The 19699-nt window shown below is 40.9% G+C and overlaps 1 protein-coding gene across 3 annotated transcripts; it reads right to left on the bottom strand.

Moving 5' to 3' along the window:
- Positions 1–1166: 1166 nt before the first annotated feature.
- Positions 1167–8866, bottom strand: LOC131320978 (E3 ubiquitin-protein ligase RZFP34-like). 3 transcript variants are annotated; one of them, XM_058351932.1, is made up of 13 exons: positions 8694–8866; positions 8480–8563; positions 8262–8349; positions 8046–8105; positions 7446–7528; positions 7301–7378; positions 6001–6041; positions 5764–5846; positions 5591–5682; positions 5417–5486; positions 5090–5131; positions 4865–5005; positions 1167–1313 (listed from the first exon to the last, which is right to left on the bottom strand). In XM_058351932.1, the coding sequence occupies exons 2-12, from the start codon at positions 8557–8559 to the stop codon at positions 4868–4870; spliced, it is 855 nt and encodes a 284-aa protein (XP_058207915.1). In that variant the 5' UTR covers positions 8560–8563; positions 8694–8866; the 3' UTR covers positions 1167–1313; positions 4865–4867. The 3 variants fall into 3 exon arrangements, with proteins under 3 accessions (XP_058207915.1, XP_058207916.1, XP_058207914.1); XM_058351933.1 differs by lacking the exon at positions 1167–1313 and adding an exon at positions 7167–7210 and having other exon boundaries at positions 4580–5005; positions 7496–7528; positions 8694–8858; XM_058351931.1 differs by lacking the exon at positions 1167–1313 and having other exon boundaries at positions 4580–5005; positions 8694–8864.
- Between the last annotated feature and the right edge of the window lie 10833 nt (positions 8867–19699).

Below are 19699 nucleotides of genomic sequence, written 5' to 3'. Positions count from 1 at the left end.
TGCGACCAAGAGTACTTCGGAGCGATCAAGTGCAATTCGATGCGGCCAAAAGTAATTCAATGCGGCTAAGAGTAATTCGTAGCGACTAAGTGCAATTCGATGCGACCAAAATTAATTCAATGCGGCCTTGTGCTTTTAAATTAAATTCACATGTAAGAGTATATATTTTGCATATCGAGTTCTTAATAAAATTTTGTTGCCTATAAAAAAAAAAGTATATATTCTTATGTGCTTTGTGCATGACTGCGCTAGTTTTTGTTTATGGATATCGTAATTTGATATAAAAAAGCCTTATCAAATGATTCTACTAATTTTACTAACATATAATTTTCCTCGCATTTGTTAATTTTTAATTATCATAAAAAGATGTTTAAATTTTTATCTTTTTTGGTGCACTTTGGCTACATCAGGGGTGTTTCTACTAGCGGTCAAGCCAGAACACGCAATTCGATGCAGCCAAGAGTAATTCGGAGCGGCCAAGTGCAATACGATGCAGCCAAGAGTAACTCGTAGCGGCCAAGTGCAATTAGATGCGGCCAAAAATAATTCGATGCCGCCTTGTGTTTTTAAATCAAAATTCATATGTGACAGTATATATTATGCATGTCGAGTTCTTAATAAAATTTTGTTGTCTATAAAAAAAGATGATATATTTTGCAATATGTAGGGGTGCCTTTTTTTTTGGGTATGCTCTTGTCCCGTAGTGATGCCTCGTGCTTAGGGTTTGAGACGTAAAGGTCCCACCCAAAACACTCACACCCCACAAACACAAGTTCTATGTTGCTTATTATTATAGTTGCAAAGAGTCTAAGTAGCTTCCTTTGTATCTGTAAGATGTTTTTGCTACGTTTACAAATAGAAAATGCTGCCTGGCTCTGATGCAATGGAAGTTTAAATGAAGCAGTTGCTACTTAATTTGGAGTTTCGCCTCTGTACGTAGAACGTGGAAGACGGCGCACGACGTAACTTATAATGTTGAATTATGGCCTTTTGATGAACGGTGCATGTTCTAATATGTAATGTTGGTATTGCTGCGAATGTCGTAGTAACTTGTTAGTCTATTCACATTATCTGGATGTGTTGTGTTCTGTAACAAAGATTTCAGATGTTTAAAGAGTTGATGATGTTAGAATTACGGTGGTATATATCTATTTGGTTCTAGTGTATTATTCTTCTCGTCTCCTTTTCAGCTGCTTCTGATAAGGGCTTGAAATTGTTCTCTCAGTATGCACGAGTTTTTCCCATATTAACTCGACTCTGCAAAGGAGAGGCCGAGACGCTTCCCATAGCTCCACCATTGGACACGAGTTTAACTGTTGGCAAAATAAAGAAATTATCTACCTTGTGAGGAGAATTATAAACATTTTGCCACTACTGCATGCTAATATATGAAAGAAAGACACTATATTTGGGTTCACCACCTTTCGCAACCCCCTAGGGATTACTTCGGGCCTGTTTGGATGTGGGATAAGAATTGACGGTGTTACTTATGAAGGGAGATAAGATAGTAGGGGATATAATGTAGGAAGGGTAGACCTACATTGAATGTGACGGGGGGATTAAATGTACTTGGTTTGGATGAAAGATAAAATGAGGGGATAAGGTTGTTTTGTAGTTGAAATAGAAGAGAGAGGGGGAATTATCCGGGGGTATTATGTAACACCCCAGAACCTCTCCATAAATAATACCCCCCGAAGGGGGTATTAGGGGGTACAATAGAATCCGGGACTTCGCTGATACCCCCTCCATTTTACTTCCCAAACAAGGTCTTAAGACTGGGCTCATGGACTAAAAGGGGGATATCACAATCCCCCTTCACAATACCCCATCCAAACAGGCTCATGGGAATTAGAGAGTTAGTAGATTAGTCAATAGGGAGGTCCAGAGGCTCTCCATAGTCCTGAACTCCAAACGCGCCCGTGGGGCTCGAACTATGGCCTCCACTAGGGAACCCTAAGCGCACACCAACTGAGACAGCTGGGTTTTGGCAATCTGTTTAACTAATTTACTAAACCAATTTTCTACTTATTCTTGGGAATATTAATTGGCCTTTTGGTAAAGGGTTTGGAGACTGGACCCGGGGACCCTGCCGAGCGGCACCCCTGCCGAGCGGGTGCCGAGCGGCCAATCCGGCCGTTCATCTCGGAATCAACGGCCCGAATCGAAACATCTTTTTCCTTTTCTTTTTCTTTTTTTTTAAATCCGTTCGGTACCTTTACATCCGGGCCATCCAAAACACTTTTGGACGGCCGAGATGCGCTCGGCACCGCTGCCAAGCACCTCTGCTTGGCAGCATCTCCCAATCCTTGGAGGACTAGACGTTTGTCATTTGGATCAGTGGATAATTAGAGCGCCCATTTTCCTCCCCTTTTTAGGTTAATGGTCCACATTTGAGACAGTAGTAAAGGGCAAAATAAAAACAAAAACTTTTGATGCTTTTTTATTAGTCCGTGATTATCTCACACACACCATGGTTAAAATTGTCCAGATATTATTATGTGGGGTGTCTAATGCAAGTTTAGAAATTTTTGAGCGTCAAATGTACAAAAATAACTTTGATTTTGCGTAGTTCAATTAATTGAATGGTTTTGTGAGCCGACAACAACCCTTTTCTCCCACCCAAAAAACAACCGTAGTGGTTCCCCCTTGCCTGGCTGAGAGCATGATCAACGACTTCTTTCTGCGTTTTTATTATTTCGACAGTTTCATCAACTAAAACTCTAGCATTTCGTAATTAGATACTCCAACATAATACTAATAATGCTAGTCTAAAAATCAAAACCATACAAGTCAGATTATCTTTTTTAGTTAATAAAATTTCAACTTCATACTTACTGGAGGACTAGCCAACTTCTTTTTTTATTTTTTTTTTATTTTTTGTCTCAGTAGATTGCGAGGTTACCTCTTTAAAGTCTGTGGTACTCTCCTTTTGTGCATGCTTGTCCTGGTCTCCTTACCCTATTCCAAATTTCATTCAGGATTTTCTCTAGATAAACAAAATACATACAATCTTGTGGGGCAGCGTGCACCAATACCTCAATCTCACCGTCTAAAGTATTTTGGACGGTTCGGATTTTAAAAAAACCTTTTTAGGGAAGAGTTAAACTCTTCAATGGAAGAGTACGCTCTTTTAAAATCCGGACCATTGATTGCCGAAACGTGTATGACTAAACAAAAAGTGTAATACGACCGGAATGTATGATTGTTCTACTTCTCTTATTTATTGAACAAGATGAGGTACGGATAATGTTTTTTTTTTTTTTGAGACTCCAGGGTGAAATAATTTAATCCACAGTTGGGTGAAGATCCTTTGCCAAAAAAAAAATCAATATAGGAATACAGAATGTGGTGCCCACTGCCCAATGAACCTCATTTTTTACTATTGATGCTTGGTAGGTCCATCTCCCTTGACCATATGTGCTTGCTGGGTCTCATACTTCTAACCAATTGGATTCATCATTTTTTGGCAGTATTTTTACAATTTTCTTGATGCATATACCCTTATTGTTTGGATTCTGGATGTGAATTGTGGAATATAATGATCTCTACAAGTGTTTTTGAATGATAAGTGCGAAAATAATTTTTGCGGAAGAGTTTTGTGGCAAAAGTATACTCTAATTGTGGCGTAAGTACAATCAAAAATCCAAAAAATCCCTACGGATTTCCCTACGAATGTGAGGTTCTCCATCTTGTAGTTTATTTCTCAAAATGCAATTTGATATTGTGCATTTTTTGAAATGGCGGATCCGGGCCCTTAGAGTCTTAGTGTCACCTTACCGTAGCTTTTCAACAATTTTATTTCTGAAAACAAAACGCAAAACGGATTAATAACGAAAGGGGGGAAGAAAAAAAAAAGGAAAGAAAAAGAAACAAAGGTATATATGGCTAGAGTATAGACTACTACTGTACCAAGAATACAAATGAAGACGAAAGCTGGTCGATGAGAGTTTAGCATTATTTGGGTGGGTCCAAATCAACCATCATCAGTGCCATAGCCTCCATTTTTTGACTCTCAGTAGGCCCTTTTCTTTTGTTGATGAAACTAAAAGTACTCAACTTTGGTGTTGAGTAACAAAATACCAGCCTAAAATTTGGTAATCAAGGAACTAATTCCAAGGCCCTGAAAGACGATGACCAGCCGAATCTTCACAGACCCCAAGAGATTTTTACGCGGCCGTGGGAGTCAAACATGCAAGCTCGATGCGGTAAACCCCTCCTTTTTTATATACTATTATGCTCTCGCTCGACTAACCCTTCGCAACGATGAACACATCTAGGTTATTTTGAAGACCACGCGCTTATAACTTCAGTCCTCAAAAGCAGAGTCTATAAACCTGATGGTCCGCCTGACCGAAATGATCAATTGTTCGTTTGCTTCATCGGGATCATTAGTTTGGTGTTGTAACTAGGTCCAATACCAAGCCTTGCTTTCGTAACACGATAAGAGAATGTCAAACACATAATAATAGATCCCCGAATCTAATAGCCTAACATCACATCCTGATAGAATTTGGGATAACAGCCAGTTAGGCTCGATTAAGGGGTACTCGCGATTCATTCAGCACACTCTAGAAGGGAATTGAAACAAAAAACTACAATTCCAGAAGTTTGATTCCAAGTAGTCATAAATGAAATTGAACTTATTTGACTTCAGATTGAGGTCAACATTTGCAAGGAAGAGAAATCGTTCAGTTTTATGTTAAAGCGAAACAGTAACTAAGCAAGAGGGGTCACCGGATTGCCCAAGTACCACATGGGCAAAACTACAGACATAAATCAGTAAATAATCAAGGAACGTAAGCCTGCCCTTCCTCGGGAAAGAAATTATTTCCCAAGACTTAATTTCAGTAGAAAACCATCTCACCATCTAAATTCTCGATGAACAAGAAGCGGGGCCTCCTCGTGTCCGCCTTGTATTGTAAGAGTTGCACTTCACACACTTGTGTGCCACAATGTGAAAATTTACCTCAGATGTCTCCCCACAGTCGTTGCAAAGGATCCAAACCTAATCAATTGCAACACCAAAAGGGTTACTATGTGAAGACACCGCCTCAGTTTTACAGATATTTAGCAGATATGACATCCTTACCATCTTATTTTCATACATTTCAGGCATGGGCATTGAAGCAACCTGAATATTGTCATATCGATTAGTTCAGCAGTGGGGAAATCCAGTCATAAAACCGTAGTTTGCAAATAAATACTCATGGTTGTACTTTGATACTGGATTTATCGAGGGAGAGGATAAGGCAAAGGGAAAAGATAGAAAGATTATGAAATGTGTAATCTAAGTTTAGCTATGTAGTCGACTAGTTGGCTATCATCTCCTTTTCTCTTGATAAATCTCTCCTCTGCAAATCCAGGATCAAACATAGACTAATGGAAGTTTTGCAGGGTGCCAGGGTACATGGCATACCTCCTGATCAAGCTTCAGCCAAGCGCGAGACATGTCACAGTATGATTTGGAACAAACAGGACACGAGTACCTGAAAACATAAGTTCAAATGAAAAGTGAAACTCAAAAAAAAAACCCGAGTTTATTTGAATGAGAAACACATTATACAGTTGCTCTATTTGATCATTTACTTACTGGAAATGCCGTTCCATCTCCTTTACGCATTGCAAGTGAATAGTGTGCCCACAGGGCAAGACACTCATGTCTTTTGTTGTATCAAAAAGATACTGCATATAGAAATGGAACAACTTAGCAGAAACCCACTGTTTGCAACTTTCTAGTCTCTTCTTGGCTTATAAGAATTTTACCTCAAAGCAGACAGGGCAGTTATGGTGCATTGCTCTTTCCACGCAAATATGTGAATCCTTCATCAACCTTGAGTAGCAACAGCCTAAAGTAGAAATTTAGTGCATGAAACTAAAACTTCGTGAACGAATTTTTGGTAGTTTTTTAATACGTAATGCATTTCCCAAGAGAGATAAAAACAATCACGAACAATCAGAAATAGAGATGGGTACTCCAATATTATTACCAAAGTTGCTTACCGCATTTATTGCAATGAAAAAAGTTTTCTTCGCCCCCAGTTCTGTGATTGAAAAACAGTGCCAAATGTATTTAGACAAAATGGCAAAACAAAAAGAGGAGGCATGTGGAATTAAGGATATTATGTGCTTTGCGATAGTCCGGCCAAATAATAGTCCGTGTAAAGAATGCATCCCTCACAACCATAGTTAGGAGTTCATTAGATTTGTGGTTAGTGGTTCAATCTGTGCTGCAATTTTAATATAAAAACTCTGTAATTCTGTTTCTAAGAGAATCAGTTTGTTATTTTCTACGATGGTATCAGTTCAACCGACAAGAATCCTTCAATCTCGAACTTCAAAGCTTAGTCAATGGCAGTTGAAGACAATTCAGTTCCAATGAACACTTCAACATCCTCTGCGCCATTTCACACCTCAATAGCTCTTGCTCTTCCCTTAATGTAACCTACTTCCTATTCTTTCGTAATAACAACCTAACATCAACACTTAATTACTAGGTAACCGAGGTGAGTGATACACTCTTTACAGAATGACAACAACAAGAGGCAGAAAAATGCAGATTGCACTCACTCAGGATGAGAATAATAACATAAATAGTAGGCGCTGCAAGGATTAGGAGCCAGAAGGGAAAGAAGAAGTGAGTTAAAAACCCAAAAATACGGGGTAATCTAGCACTAGCGAATAGCAATTATAACGCTGGAACTTGGAGTAGTGTAAGATGGTTTGGGCAAGTGTATCGAAATATAACAATCTATATTACCTTTAAAGGAGAACCCATTTTGGTTTTTATGAAGCTCTGAAGCACTTTTTAATTTGCCGACTATGTCCATACGATCTAAACAATTCCTACAATTGTTCCTGCTAACTGCTCCCAAGTGAAAAAAAAAACGAACAAACCAATAACTAGTGGTACTTTTCACTTTTCACTTATGTCCTCCCTGACTCATTCCCATAGTGATGCTACATCACTAGCAAAAAGGAACGAAGAGATAACACCCAGTATGAGGGAAATTACACAGTTCTTGGAATATTCAGAATTCAGATAGAAACCAAAAGAACAAAGCTGAATGCCAGAAAAGGTCTATTCTAGAGGACATCCGAGGATAGGTTCCTAAGCTCAAAACATGGCAACTGTAGGAAAATAGAATAACTTGGAAAAGAATCTTAACCTGCAGATTCCACATTTATCACAGTGGTATTGATCCTTCAAAACCTAGAGATGAAAATCATGTTCTTGTCTAAGCAAGTATATCATGGTTAAGCTTGAACCTTTTTTTGAACGAATTCAAGGGAAAATACTTACATCATCATCAAAAAATTTGCATTTTGAGCAAAAATACTTCCCCATGGAAACCCCGCACTGAATGCATTTTTGTTGAACCTGAAAGGAGATTATTGAAATCTGAAAATCCATCTCATAAACTTTACACTAATTTGCCATAACTTACAAGGACTGGTGATAAATGTAGCCCCAAAGATTTTTAACGAGGCGGCTTACATCTTGTTCTGCATGACACAATGAGCAGATGACCTGAAATATAAAATATAAAACACAGAAAATCTATGAATATTAGGACATTAGAAGTTACGATTAAACTAGCCAAATAGATGGAGTATCCACCTGGAAAAAAAAAACAAGGGAACGGAAGAAAGGGGTTGAAGAATTTAAGGAGTAGAATTTTTTTGAAAGAAATGTCAACATTGTCAAGTAACCTTGAAACGAAGCAAAAGATAGTTTTTTGAACTTATCCATAAGGGGTGGCAACTTGTGATATAACACCTAGCTTTTCCACGGACCAAACAACATTTCCAAAGACAAAATGTTATATCACAGAATCCTTGGTATCCCCAAATAGCCCCCACCATAGAAAGATTCATTTTATCAATCAAAATAGTAGAAACTTCAAAACCCTTTGCCCTTCCTCTCTATTTCTCTTACATGCAAAAGCAAAAGATAGGATAAAAGAATAAAAGTACTGCGGGACACAATTCAGAGCTCAATCTATATATGGGTAAAAAAGTAAGAAAAAAGGAAATGCTTCACTAACCCTTTTCACTTCATGCCGAGGAACGTCATGTCGGTTTAGAGGATCAACTTCTAATGAATTCTGCTCAAAATTACGAATGGAATTAAATTCATTTTGCGTTCCACAAATCTTAAACACCCAAGAACAGTAGAACTCAGCAGTGGCAGTAGTATTGCTAGAAATGCCAAAAGTAGTAATTTTAATATCGATATAAAACCAAAGAAAAGAACAAACGACCTTGGATTCGTTATGGCAATGCCTGCAATCAAATATTTCATCACAGCAAGGTGCTCTGATCTTGCATCTTCTTCTGTAATGTGAGCACCTGACAAAAACACATGTGTAAAGAAGGTCAATTGAATCTTAATGAATAAATAAATAAAAACTCCTCCAAAAAAAAAAAAATAACACATAAGGGAAAAGGAAAGGAAAATCAGAGATTCTAAAATAGGTACCCAAAAAGTCCAGATCCCATCTCCATCAGAGACTCAGCTCCCGAGGTGTTGCTCATCTGGGGATCCAATCCACAATCCATTCCTCTATATCCTCAAAATCGAAATGAAACCCGCATCGCCAAATTAATTAAAGACAAGATAAGCATATACCGACGAGCAGTGATCAGTTGTTACAGAAAACAACGAAAAGAAGAAGAAATTTGACAAGAGGAACCTGAGAAAGAATGGGATTGCGTCAGAGAGCTGATGGAGTATGGGGGATACAAAGAATCAAGCTATTAAAAGATCATGATAATAGCGTTCTGAATTGGTGGGTTTGGAGAAGAAGCAAGCCCTCCATTGTCAAGAAAGCTCAAAAGTTTGCTAAAAATGAGATTTTTTTTTAATAAATAGTACTCCGTACTGGTATTATTAAAAGTGCTTCATTCACTCCAACGAGGCGTCACGCCCGCGTTTGCAGGAATTGAACCGGTCAATTTGGCTTCGAACCAATCTGATCCATTTAGTGCATCCGAGTTGTGGGCAAATTGAAGGGATCCGGTCCCACATTTGTTGGCAAATTTAAACTGTTCAAAACACTTTTGAACGGTCGGAATATACTAAATAGACCAAACTAATCCATGACAAATTGAGAGGATCTGGTCCCGCTTTTGCCGGCCAATGATTCATGGGACGTAATGACGTATTTTAACTCGTAATTTTCATTGAACCCCTGTAGTTTGAAAGGAACTCACATAAACGCCTTTAACTAATTTTATAAATACTTGTACCCCTGCACTCTCCAGTAAAGAACAACATGGATGTTGTGGAAAGAAAAATGCTAATGACACATACATTTGTACACATATCTTGCACATATATTTTTATGAGGCCCACCTCGGATTTCACTAATATGATCCGAATCGCTCATTATTTTTAAAATAATATTTTAAAATTTTCTGTAAAAAATTAACTTGATAGGATATCGGTAAGGAAAATTGCAGTGCGAATCAAACTGTTTCGCCCTATGGTTTCTGAAAAAGCCTTTATCGATATCTTATCGAGTTGATTTTTTACAAGAACTCTTAAAATATTATTTTAAAAATGATGAGCGGTTCGAATTATATTGGTGGGATCCGAAATGGGCTCCATAAAAATGTATATGCAAGATATGTGTAAAAGTGTATGTGGAAGTAGCATGACTATTGTTGAAAGAACGAAGACACTACAGGGATCGACGGGGATTTTACCGATGGGGTACCGAACAATTGGAGGGCCCACTTTGAGGTCCTATGCAACTGTTGATTATTTTTTATATATTTGTTTTGAGTATCTCAGATAAAATTTCAAGTCAATTGGATAATTATAAGTGTTTAATTCAAAGCTCATTTATTTTGTTTCAGAATTTAGAATCCTGAGTCTGAATGAAATAATCACATGCTTACATTTTATCACTGACCCTGAAATTTTACTGGATAATTTTAAAAAAAAATCAACGATTTGGATCATTTGCATTGGACACCGAGGAGAACCCACAATGGGTCGGTCACCACTTACAGCCTGTTTGGATGGGAGAGATGGAGGCCAGATTTATATGCGGCCGGGTTTAGCGTCCCGGCCCCACGTAAATTCGATGTTTGGAAAGCAAAAAATGCTGGTGGATTTGCAAACTTGGGATTACAAATCCACCTCCGGCGGATTTGTGTTATGACTACGAAAGAGAGATTACACCAAAGAAATTAGAAACAGAGAGGAGAGACTACTGAATCTTATTTCCCAAAAGTAGAGTAGAGAAACAATACAAAGAATCCACACAAAATACATTGGGCTTCAGCCGTATATAGCACAACTCGGTACCCTCGCTAACCGCCTCACAACTTTCTCGCTCCTAACAACAAAACAGAATATTAGCTAATTGCACTAAGCTCCCAATTACCAGAATTATTTACAATTTAGCCCTGAAATCATAACATTTCCTTCTCCTTAGAATCAGCCTTGACCTCAAGGCTGGAAGTTTGGAAACTTCTTGGTAATAGTATCATAATCTTCCCAAGTAGCATCCTCTGGAAAAGATCTAGACCACTGAATTACCCATTGAATGACAGCCTTGTTCTGCCTCTTGATCATTCTTCTATTAAGTAGAGCTACGGGTTCCATTTGTAAGTTGCCATCAAGTGAGACTGGAGGAAGAGTGTATTATGCAGTCACATTTTGGCCTAACTTCCTTTTGAGTAAAGAAACATGGAACACTGGATGGATTTTGGCATCATCAGGAAGTTGTAACTTGTAAGCCACAGTCCCAATCTTTTGAATGATTTGAAAAGGCCCATAGAACTTAGGAGCCAACTTCATATTTCTGTGTAAGGCTAAAGTAGTCTGCCTATAAGGTTGCAGTCTCAAATAAACCCAATCATGCAATGCAAACTCCCTTTCTGATCTATTTTTATCAGCATAGAACTTCATTCTCCCCTGAGCTATCTGCAAATTCTCCTTAAGCATTCTAGAAATGGCACCTCTTTCCCTTGCCCAATTGTCCACTTCAGTCACAGGAGAAGAACCTGGTATATATAAGGCCTGATCTGGTGGTGATTGCCCATAAACAGCATAATATGGGGTGGTTTTAATGGCTGAATGGTATGTGGTATTGTACCACCATTCAGCTAGTGGTAACCACTTTGACCAGTTCTTAGGACAATCCCCTGACATACACCTTAGATAATTTTCCAAACACTTGTTCAAGATTTCAGTTTGGCCATCAGATTGTGGATGGTAGGATGTGCTCAAATTCAGTTGACAGCCTTGAAGCTTGAAAAATTCCTGCCAGAATCTACTAGTGAACACAGCATCTCTGTCAGACACAATAGAATTTGGCATTCCATGGAGCTTGTAAACTGTAGGGGGATGAAAACAATTGACGCTTCGGATCAACTGGATTGCAACGGCTTATTCGTGCCTCTTCACCGGAACCCTAGCTCGACGTCTGAACCCTAATCTGCAAAATAGACAGGGGGTGAGTGCACCTTTGCCTCTCGTGGCAAAGGCCCTCCGATGCTTTTGTTAGTATCACGTACTAGAAAACTCAGCCCTAATTATCAGTAGGAAAGCAATAATAATGCAATATTGCGTACCTCTCACCTCTAGGTTTTCCTCATATTTATAGATTTATGGATGCTTGCTGTCCAAGCATCCTTATTGCCATAGGATTCCTAACTCGTATAGGAAACCCAGGATATCAAGGAGTCTCGTTTCCTTTATCAGTTTATGGAAAAGAGTTCTTTTAGGATTCTTTTTCCTTTAAGAGCCGAACATCCCATACTTGTTGGGTATCTTTCTCAGATCCTATATTCTTGGGATCTTTATCCCTATATGAGACATGACTATTCTGGAATCTTCCAGAGTATTCTCTCTGCTCCTACTCTCGATTGGAGTTCCATCTTTGTTCGGCCGTCTTATAGCCGAACAGACGTCTTGGACCAGTTAACTCACATGTAACTGGTCCTTGAGCCCGTACAACCTTCCTGGACCATTGACTTCTCATGTCACTGGTCCATATTGCCGAACACTTGTTTAGCATGATGACTGTCCTGTCTATATTCAAACTATGGTCCCACGTACCATTTATTCGGATATCGATTGCATTGCTTTCAACCCGTGATCACTCGTATCACGTGCTAGGTTCTTTACATCATCTGTTCGGCTGTATCATAACCGAACAGTCTATTTATAGCCATGACTTCTCATATCACTGGTCCATATCGCTGTTCACCGAACTACTCGGCGGTCAGTCTAGTCGTATTTACCACGTGTTCCTAGACATCACGTGTTCGATAACTAAATGTACCTGCTCGGGAATACCTCCCTACAATTGCTCCCCAGCTTCATATATTTACCACTGTTCGGGGGCAATATATGATGCTTAGAAACAGAATTCTATCTAGACCAAACTCTTTTGATCCCGTGCAGTAATAATTTCGATATCTTATTGATGCCTTTTGGCGCCTATGTCATTATACCATTTCGGGGTAAACGACTCCACGTGGCACGTTTCATATGCCTAGCATTAACTTCGAACTGACGTTCTATGAAACGGCGTCAGAACGGTTTCTGCTTTCCGTTACTTTTTCCTGTAACGGCGTGAGAGGAGACGTTTCGTCTCCGTCTCTTACCCTTAAACCCCTGAAAGGGCTCTCTTTGGTTTTTCATCCAAAACATTCAAACTTTCAGTTTTTCTCCGTAAAGCTTTCCGCCATTGCCGCCGCCTGCAAACTCGATTGGATTCCAGGGAATCGTCACAATATTCTCGTAAGATTCTTGCTCTCATTCCCCTTCTTCTTCTTAGGTTTCTATCTGAGATCTCATTCTCAGATTTGGTGAGTCGTTTCTAGGGTTTCAATTCGTACCCATTTCCATCTTTTCTTCTTTTTCTGAATATACTCATGGCGGATGACAACCCTCCTAGACCCAGTAAGTTTAGGAAGCTTTGTGATACCCCTGCTGCCATGGCGGCATTTAGAGAAAAATACAATATCCCTGAAAACGTAGGGCTTGAACTCGCTCCATTAGGAGCGGATAAGGATGCTGGATCGTGGGATAGAATGTGTATCCCAATCGTGTCCATTGTCGAAGGCGGGGTCCGTTTCCCCCTTCATCCACTCCTCCGCCAGATTTTAAGCTGGTACCGTCTTACACCCATGCAAGTTTCTACGAACGTTTTTAGACTGATAATGGGGACTATAGCCCTAAATGGGATTCTAGAAACCAATTTAGGAATCTGGGACATCCAGTGGTGGTATAGTATAGTACTAAACCCTGAGTACAATACTTACTACTTCAAAGTTAGGAGGGCAGAGAAGCGCTTCGTGCTCAATCTGCCAGATTCTGCTCGTGACCATGAGATCGACTTCCTCTATGTAACTGGAGCATTCGAGCCTTTAGGGGAAGATGGCCAAGTGCTGGGGCTCCATTGCCCCCACATATGGGGCTATCCACGTATGCTCTTGATTTTCCTCTTTTACAATTCTTCATTTACTGCTTTCTCGTAGCTTTTCTCATGGACTAAATTTGGTTTTTCAATTTGAATTTTGCAGCTGAAAACGTTAATCATCGTCCCAGACGTACACCAAGCAACATCCGAACAGAGGACATTAACAAAGTTCTGAAATATAAAGGCGTGCCTGGTACCCGAACAGCTGGTCGGGGTCGTGACGCTGACGTGCTTCTGGGATACGATCCTGCGTACAGAGGTGTCATCGACAGGAGGCTCGCTCATCCTAGCACCAGCGCTGCCTCTACATCGACTGCTCCTCAGCCTAGGAGCACAAGAGCTAACGCAGGAGTAACTGTAGCTGGTCAATTGGGTGAAATCCCTATTTCCGAAGGTGTTCCATTACCTCGAGTTAGAGTTCGAAGATCCAGACAGGTCATTCCTCTTCAACCCGAACAGCCAGTATTGAATCTTGACACCAGTCAATCATCCTCTTCAGGTTATTCTCAATTTTCTCCTAACTCAAGCACCATGACACGTCAGCCTTTAAACCTCAGCTCCCTCCTCACCGTCTCTTCTCGGGGACGGGGATCTGGTCGGGTAGCTTCCACAGGGAACGCCCCCCCTGCACCCCGTCGCAACAGAGGAGGTTCGAACCGCTCCACTTCATCTCGTGAAGTGGAGACTACCATAGAGGCCAGTGATGCTCACAGAGACAAACGGCCTAGATCAGAAGACCCAACTGGTACTGCGTCTCAAGCAGATACCGAAACACATCACCCCGTTTCACCAACTACCCAAGTACTTCCTCAAACATGGACTCCTCTATTCACTAGAGGAGACCGTCCCGTTCACGTCGGGGACAGTGCTAGTTCGTCGGAAACAGCACTTGCTCTGGCCCAAGGATTGTTACTCCCTGTTGACTTACAGAAAGAGTCTTCGTCTCCCCCTGATCGGCTTGTGTCCACTGGTCTCGTCAGTGGAATCAAGGTAACACAAACTTCTCTTTTTAAAAGCTCCAATGTTGTAATATTTAAGAGAAAAGTTACTTACGTTTTGTTATTTGCTTTAGTTTATCCAAAAAATGGTCGTACTGGGCCAAAAATTCCAGGAAGCTGAAGCCGAGAGGATCAGGCTTTTAAATGACAACACCAGGCTAATCCGAACAGTTACGAGATTAGAGAGGGAGAGAGATAAAGCTAAAGCTGATTTGTCTGAAACAAAGGGCAAGCTTGAGACCACAGAGGAGAGCCTTCATCATGTTTTGGCCGAGATGGACAGCACCAAAAAGGCATCCTTTGAAGATGGTTATCAGAAGGGTTTCGACGCCACAACATCAAGTTACGTCGAGCAGATGCCTGATATTCAAGATCAAATCTGGGTTGCCTGCTGGGAGGCATGCCTTACAAAGGCAGGAGTTGCTGAGGACTCTCCCCTATGGGTTGAGAATGATCTACCAAGTCGCCAAGTTGCAGCTCAAGCAGATGATGTTGATCAACAGATTGACAATTTTGCAGATGTTGATGAAGATATACAAGTTGAATCACAAAATGACGTGCAACCATCTGTTCAGGAAATGACCACTGAGATAGTTATCCCAGAGGTACAAACTGCTGCTGCTGTTGCTGAGGCTGCCGTCCCTCCTGAGGTTCAGAACCTAGATTAAGATAAATCATCCGGCTGGTCTTGCATGACCATAGCCTTCTTTACCCTGCGTGGTAGCAGTACTATCAATACTTTATTTTAAAACAGGTATTCGGCCCTTCGTGGCATAACTTTTTTTGCTCGGCTTCCATGTTTGCTGCATCTGTTCGTATGCAATTTCAATCTAAGTATTTCGTACTGTTTAAGCATCGTTTATGTGCATAAGTATTCGTACTTTAAGCAAATCCTACAAACATGCTTATTTTGTATTGAGTTTAAGTTTCACGTACTTAAAAACATTTGTTTCCCAGTGTCTCGTACTGTTTTAAGTTTAGTACTTTACAAGTGTATTCATACTTGTTAAGTATCACGTACTCACACAAAATCGCCTAAGTATCACGTATTTAGAACATCACACAAGTGTTTCGTACTTGTGTTTAAGTTTCACGTACTTAACTAAATGTGGCTTACATTTAAGTCAAGCCAATATAAGTTCTTAAGTATCACGTACTTAAAACACCATATAAGTATCTCGTACTTTGAACGTCCATACAAGTATTTCGTACTTGTATTTGTTAAAAGAAAACACACAAGTATTTTCATACTTGCTAAGTATCACGTACTTTAAGAAAATACATACAAGTGTGTTCATACTTGCATTCAAATGTATACCCAGGTTTCACATACTTGGGATTCTATACAAGTGTTTCGTACTTGTATTTGTTAAGTGCCACGTACTTAAAAATGTATAAAACTTTTAAGTTTCACATACTCAAAAGGTATACCCTGCTCCCCAATACGAATAAGGAGAACCAAACTCGTAGTTCGTATTTAAATACCACAACAGTTATTCGAAAGAAGTGATTTTATTCATAATCTGTAAAACGCAAAAGGGCGTTACTCGTACCCTTGTTTTAAAAAATAATCAAAACTAGAACAAAGGAATTATATTCGTAATTCCCACACAATCACGTAGTGTAAATCCAAAACAGGATTTAATACTTCTAAACAAAGAACTTTCGTAAATTATGAACATTCCAAGGCCTTGGAATTGGATCACCATCCAAATCTGCCAATCGATAGGCTCCTATGCCTATAATCTCAGTTACTCTATATGGGCCCTCCCAGTTGGCCCCTAGCTTGCCTTCGTTAGCCACCTTGGTGTTGCCGAGCACTTTTCGTAGCACAAGGTCCCCAACACCAAATTCTCGAGGGTGAACATGCTTGTTGTAGCTTTTCATCAGCTGTTCTTGGTAAGAAGCAAGATGTACCAAGGCTTTTTCTCTCCTCTCCTCGGCAAGGTCAAGCTCGATTTGAAGGGCCCTGTCATTGCCTCCACTCTCAACCAAAGCTGTCCTGTTGGTCGGCAGACCCACTTCCAGAGGTATAACAGCCTCTGTTCCAAATGCCAACGAATAGGGGGTCTCTCCCGTAGACCTCCTAGGCGTTGTTCGGTGAGCCCACAAAACTAACGGTAACTCATCAGGCCATTTTCCCTTTGCTTTGTCCAACCTCTTCTTTATCCCATCTAGGATAGTTTTATTGGATGCCTCTGCTTGCCCATTACTCTGAGGGTAGGCTGGGGTGGAATAAAAATTTCTTATTCCATATTGGGCACAAAAAGTCTTGAATTTCTTCTGAAATTGGGATCCATTGTCTGTAATCAATGAATAAGGAACCCCAAAACGAGTGATGATGCTTTTCCACACGAACCTTTCTATCATAGGCTCAGTGATTTTGGCCAGTGGTTCTGCCTCAATCCACTTTGTAAAATAGTCAGTTGCAACAAGCAGGAATTTTCGATTCCCAGTTGCTTTGTGCAATGGACCCACGATATCCATCCCCCATTGAGCAAAAGGCCAGGGACTTGTTAATGGCACCAGATCTTCGGCGGGTGTTCGAATCATTGGTGAGAACTTTTGACATTTCTCACAAATCTTTACATACACCTTTGCATCTTCTTGCATGTGTGGCCACCAGTAGCCTTGAGTAATTGCTCGGTGGGCAATAGATCTGCCTCCAGCATGGCTCCCACATGTTCCCTCGTGGATTTCATGAAGGAACTTCTGTACCATCTCAGGATGTACGCATAGCAAATAGGGACCCGTAAAGGATTTCCTATACAACTTACCCTCTGGGGACAGCCAAAACCTAGCAGATTTGACTCTTATCTTGTGGGCCTCCTTTTTATCAGAAGGGAGTATCTCGTCTCGTAAGAACTCCATTATTGGGTCAATCCAACTTGGTCCTTGGTTCACGTCCAAGACCAAGTCTACACTCCTCCCAATGCTCGGCTCATTGAGGTATTCTACTGCCACCCTTCTTTTAAACTCTGTTGGTACTGCTGCAGCCAACCAAGCTAAAGAGTCTGCATGAGCATTCTGTCCAGAACTTATTTGCTCAATATATACCCTCTCGAAGGTATCAAGCAAGTCTTTTGCTGCCTGCACGTAGGCTACCATCTTTTCATTCCGAGTCTCGTACTCTCCGGACAGTTGATTCACAACAAGCTGGGAATCACAATACACCCTGACCCGTTCTGCTTTAAGGGTCTTCGCACTTCTTAACCCAGCCAAGAGTGCTTCATATTCAGCCACATTATTCGATGCACTGAATCCAAGCCGAACAGAGAGTTCAATGAGAACTCCTTGAGGAGGAAAGAGGACAACTCCAATTCCAGAACCAGTATTGCACGCTGATCCATCAACGAATAACTTCCATTCTTTGGGATCCTGTTCGGCTACGGGTTGATCCTTCAAGGATGATGTCTTAGCTGCCTGTTCCTTTCTCGTAGGAGGCAAAGGAGCAACAGTGGGGGAAAACTCTGCCACAAAATCAGCCAATACCTGGCCTTTAATTGCTGTACGTGGCTGATACTCGAGATCATACTGACTTAACTCTACGGACCATGTCGAGATCCGTCCCGAGAAATCTGCCTTTCGAAGCAGTGATTTTAATGGATACTCAGTATAAACCACAACCTTATGGCTTTGGAAGTAGTGTGGCAATTTCCTGGTTGCTGTCCTAAGTGCCAGGACAAGTTTTTCTAAAGGCAGATATCTCGTCTCTGCATTCAACAACGTCTTGCTAACATAATAGATGGGGATTTGTTCGATCCCCAAGTCCTTCAACAAGACTGCACTTACTGCATGCTCGGAAACAGCTAAGTACAGAATTAAAGACTCACCAGGCTGTGGAGTTGACAACAGTGGGGGCTCAGCCAGGTACTTCTTCAGGTCCTGGAAAGCTTGTTCACATTCTGCTCCCCATTCAAATCCCTCCCTTTTTTTCAACAACTGAAAAAAGGGTCTGCATTTGTCGCTTGACCTGCTGATGAATCTGTTAAGTGCTGCTGCCATCCCAGTCAGCCTTTGGACTTCCTTGGTTGTTTTGGGACTCTGTAATCTTTGTAAGGCATCAATCTGATCGGGATTTGCCTCTATCCCTCTCAAAGTTACCAAATGACCCAGGAATTTTCCTGAGCCAACTCCAAACGCACACTTCGAGGCGTTGAGCTTTAATTTATACTTCCTCAGGATTTCGAACACTTCCTTTAGATCAGAAATATGCCCTCCCTTTTCTCGACTCTTTACCACCATATCATCTATGTAAACTTCCAAAGTCTTCCCGATGAGCTTCTTGAACATAATGGTTGCAAGTCTTTGGTATGTAGCCCCAGCATTCCTCAGCCCAAACGGCATGACACTGTAACAGTATAACCCTCGTGGTGTGATGAACGAAGTCTTCTCTTGATCAGGTTCGAACATAGCAATCTGATGATATCCTCGATATGCATCGAGAAAACTCATTCGCTCGTAGCCAGATGTTGCATCAACCAATTGGTCAATCCTAGGCAAAGGAAAACTGTCCTTAGGACATGCTTTGTTCAAGTCTGTGAAGTCCACGCAGACACGCCACTTTCCGTTCTTCTTCTTTACCACAACAGTGTTGGATAACCACTCTGGGTAATAGACTTCACGTATTGCCTTGGCCTCTAATAAACGATCGACCTCTTCAATCACTGCATCTACATGCTGCGCGGCAGCCCTTCGTTTTTTCTGAATGATCGGCTTGTGTTGAGGGTCAATGTTTAAATGATGACAGATCACGTCTGCATCCACCCCGGGCATTTCCTCTGGCACCCATGCAAAAACATCAATATATTCCTTTAGAAATCTTATTGACTCAGCCTTTTCGTTTGCTGATAATGATTTCCCAATCAAAAAATATCTTTCAGGATCAATCTCGTTGATCTGAATCTTCTCCAGGCCCTCAACCACTTTTTCAGCCGGGCTTCTCCCAACATCCTCGATGATTGGTTGATCTGGTACTTCTAGTGTGTGAACATGGTGGACCTTCGGGGCTGTTTTGATGATGGAAATCAAGCATTGCTGTGCCACCTTCTGGTTTCCTTTAAGGACTTCAATCCCATTTGATCCTGGAAATTTCACCATCTGGTGATAAGTCGAGGAGACTGCTCTCATTTTGTGCAACCACGTCCTCCCTATAATCGCGTTATAGGAAGATGGGACATCGACTACCAAAAAGTCTGTTCTTAACACTACTGATCCAGCCCGAACAGGTAGAGTCACCCTTCCCAGGGGCCAAACTGC

This window comes from Rhododendron vialii, chromosome 3a (assembly GCF_030253575.1).
Source record: "Rhododendron vialii isolate Sample 1 chromosome 3a, ASM3025357v1".
Taxonomy (NCBI): domain Eukaryota; kingdom Viridiplantae; phylum Streptophyta; class Magnoliopsida; order Ericales; family Ericaceae; genus Rhododendron; species Rhododendron vialii.
This window is presented reverse-complemented; position numbering and strand designations above follow the sequence as displayed.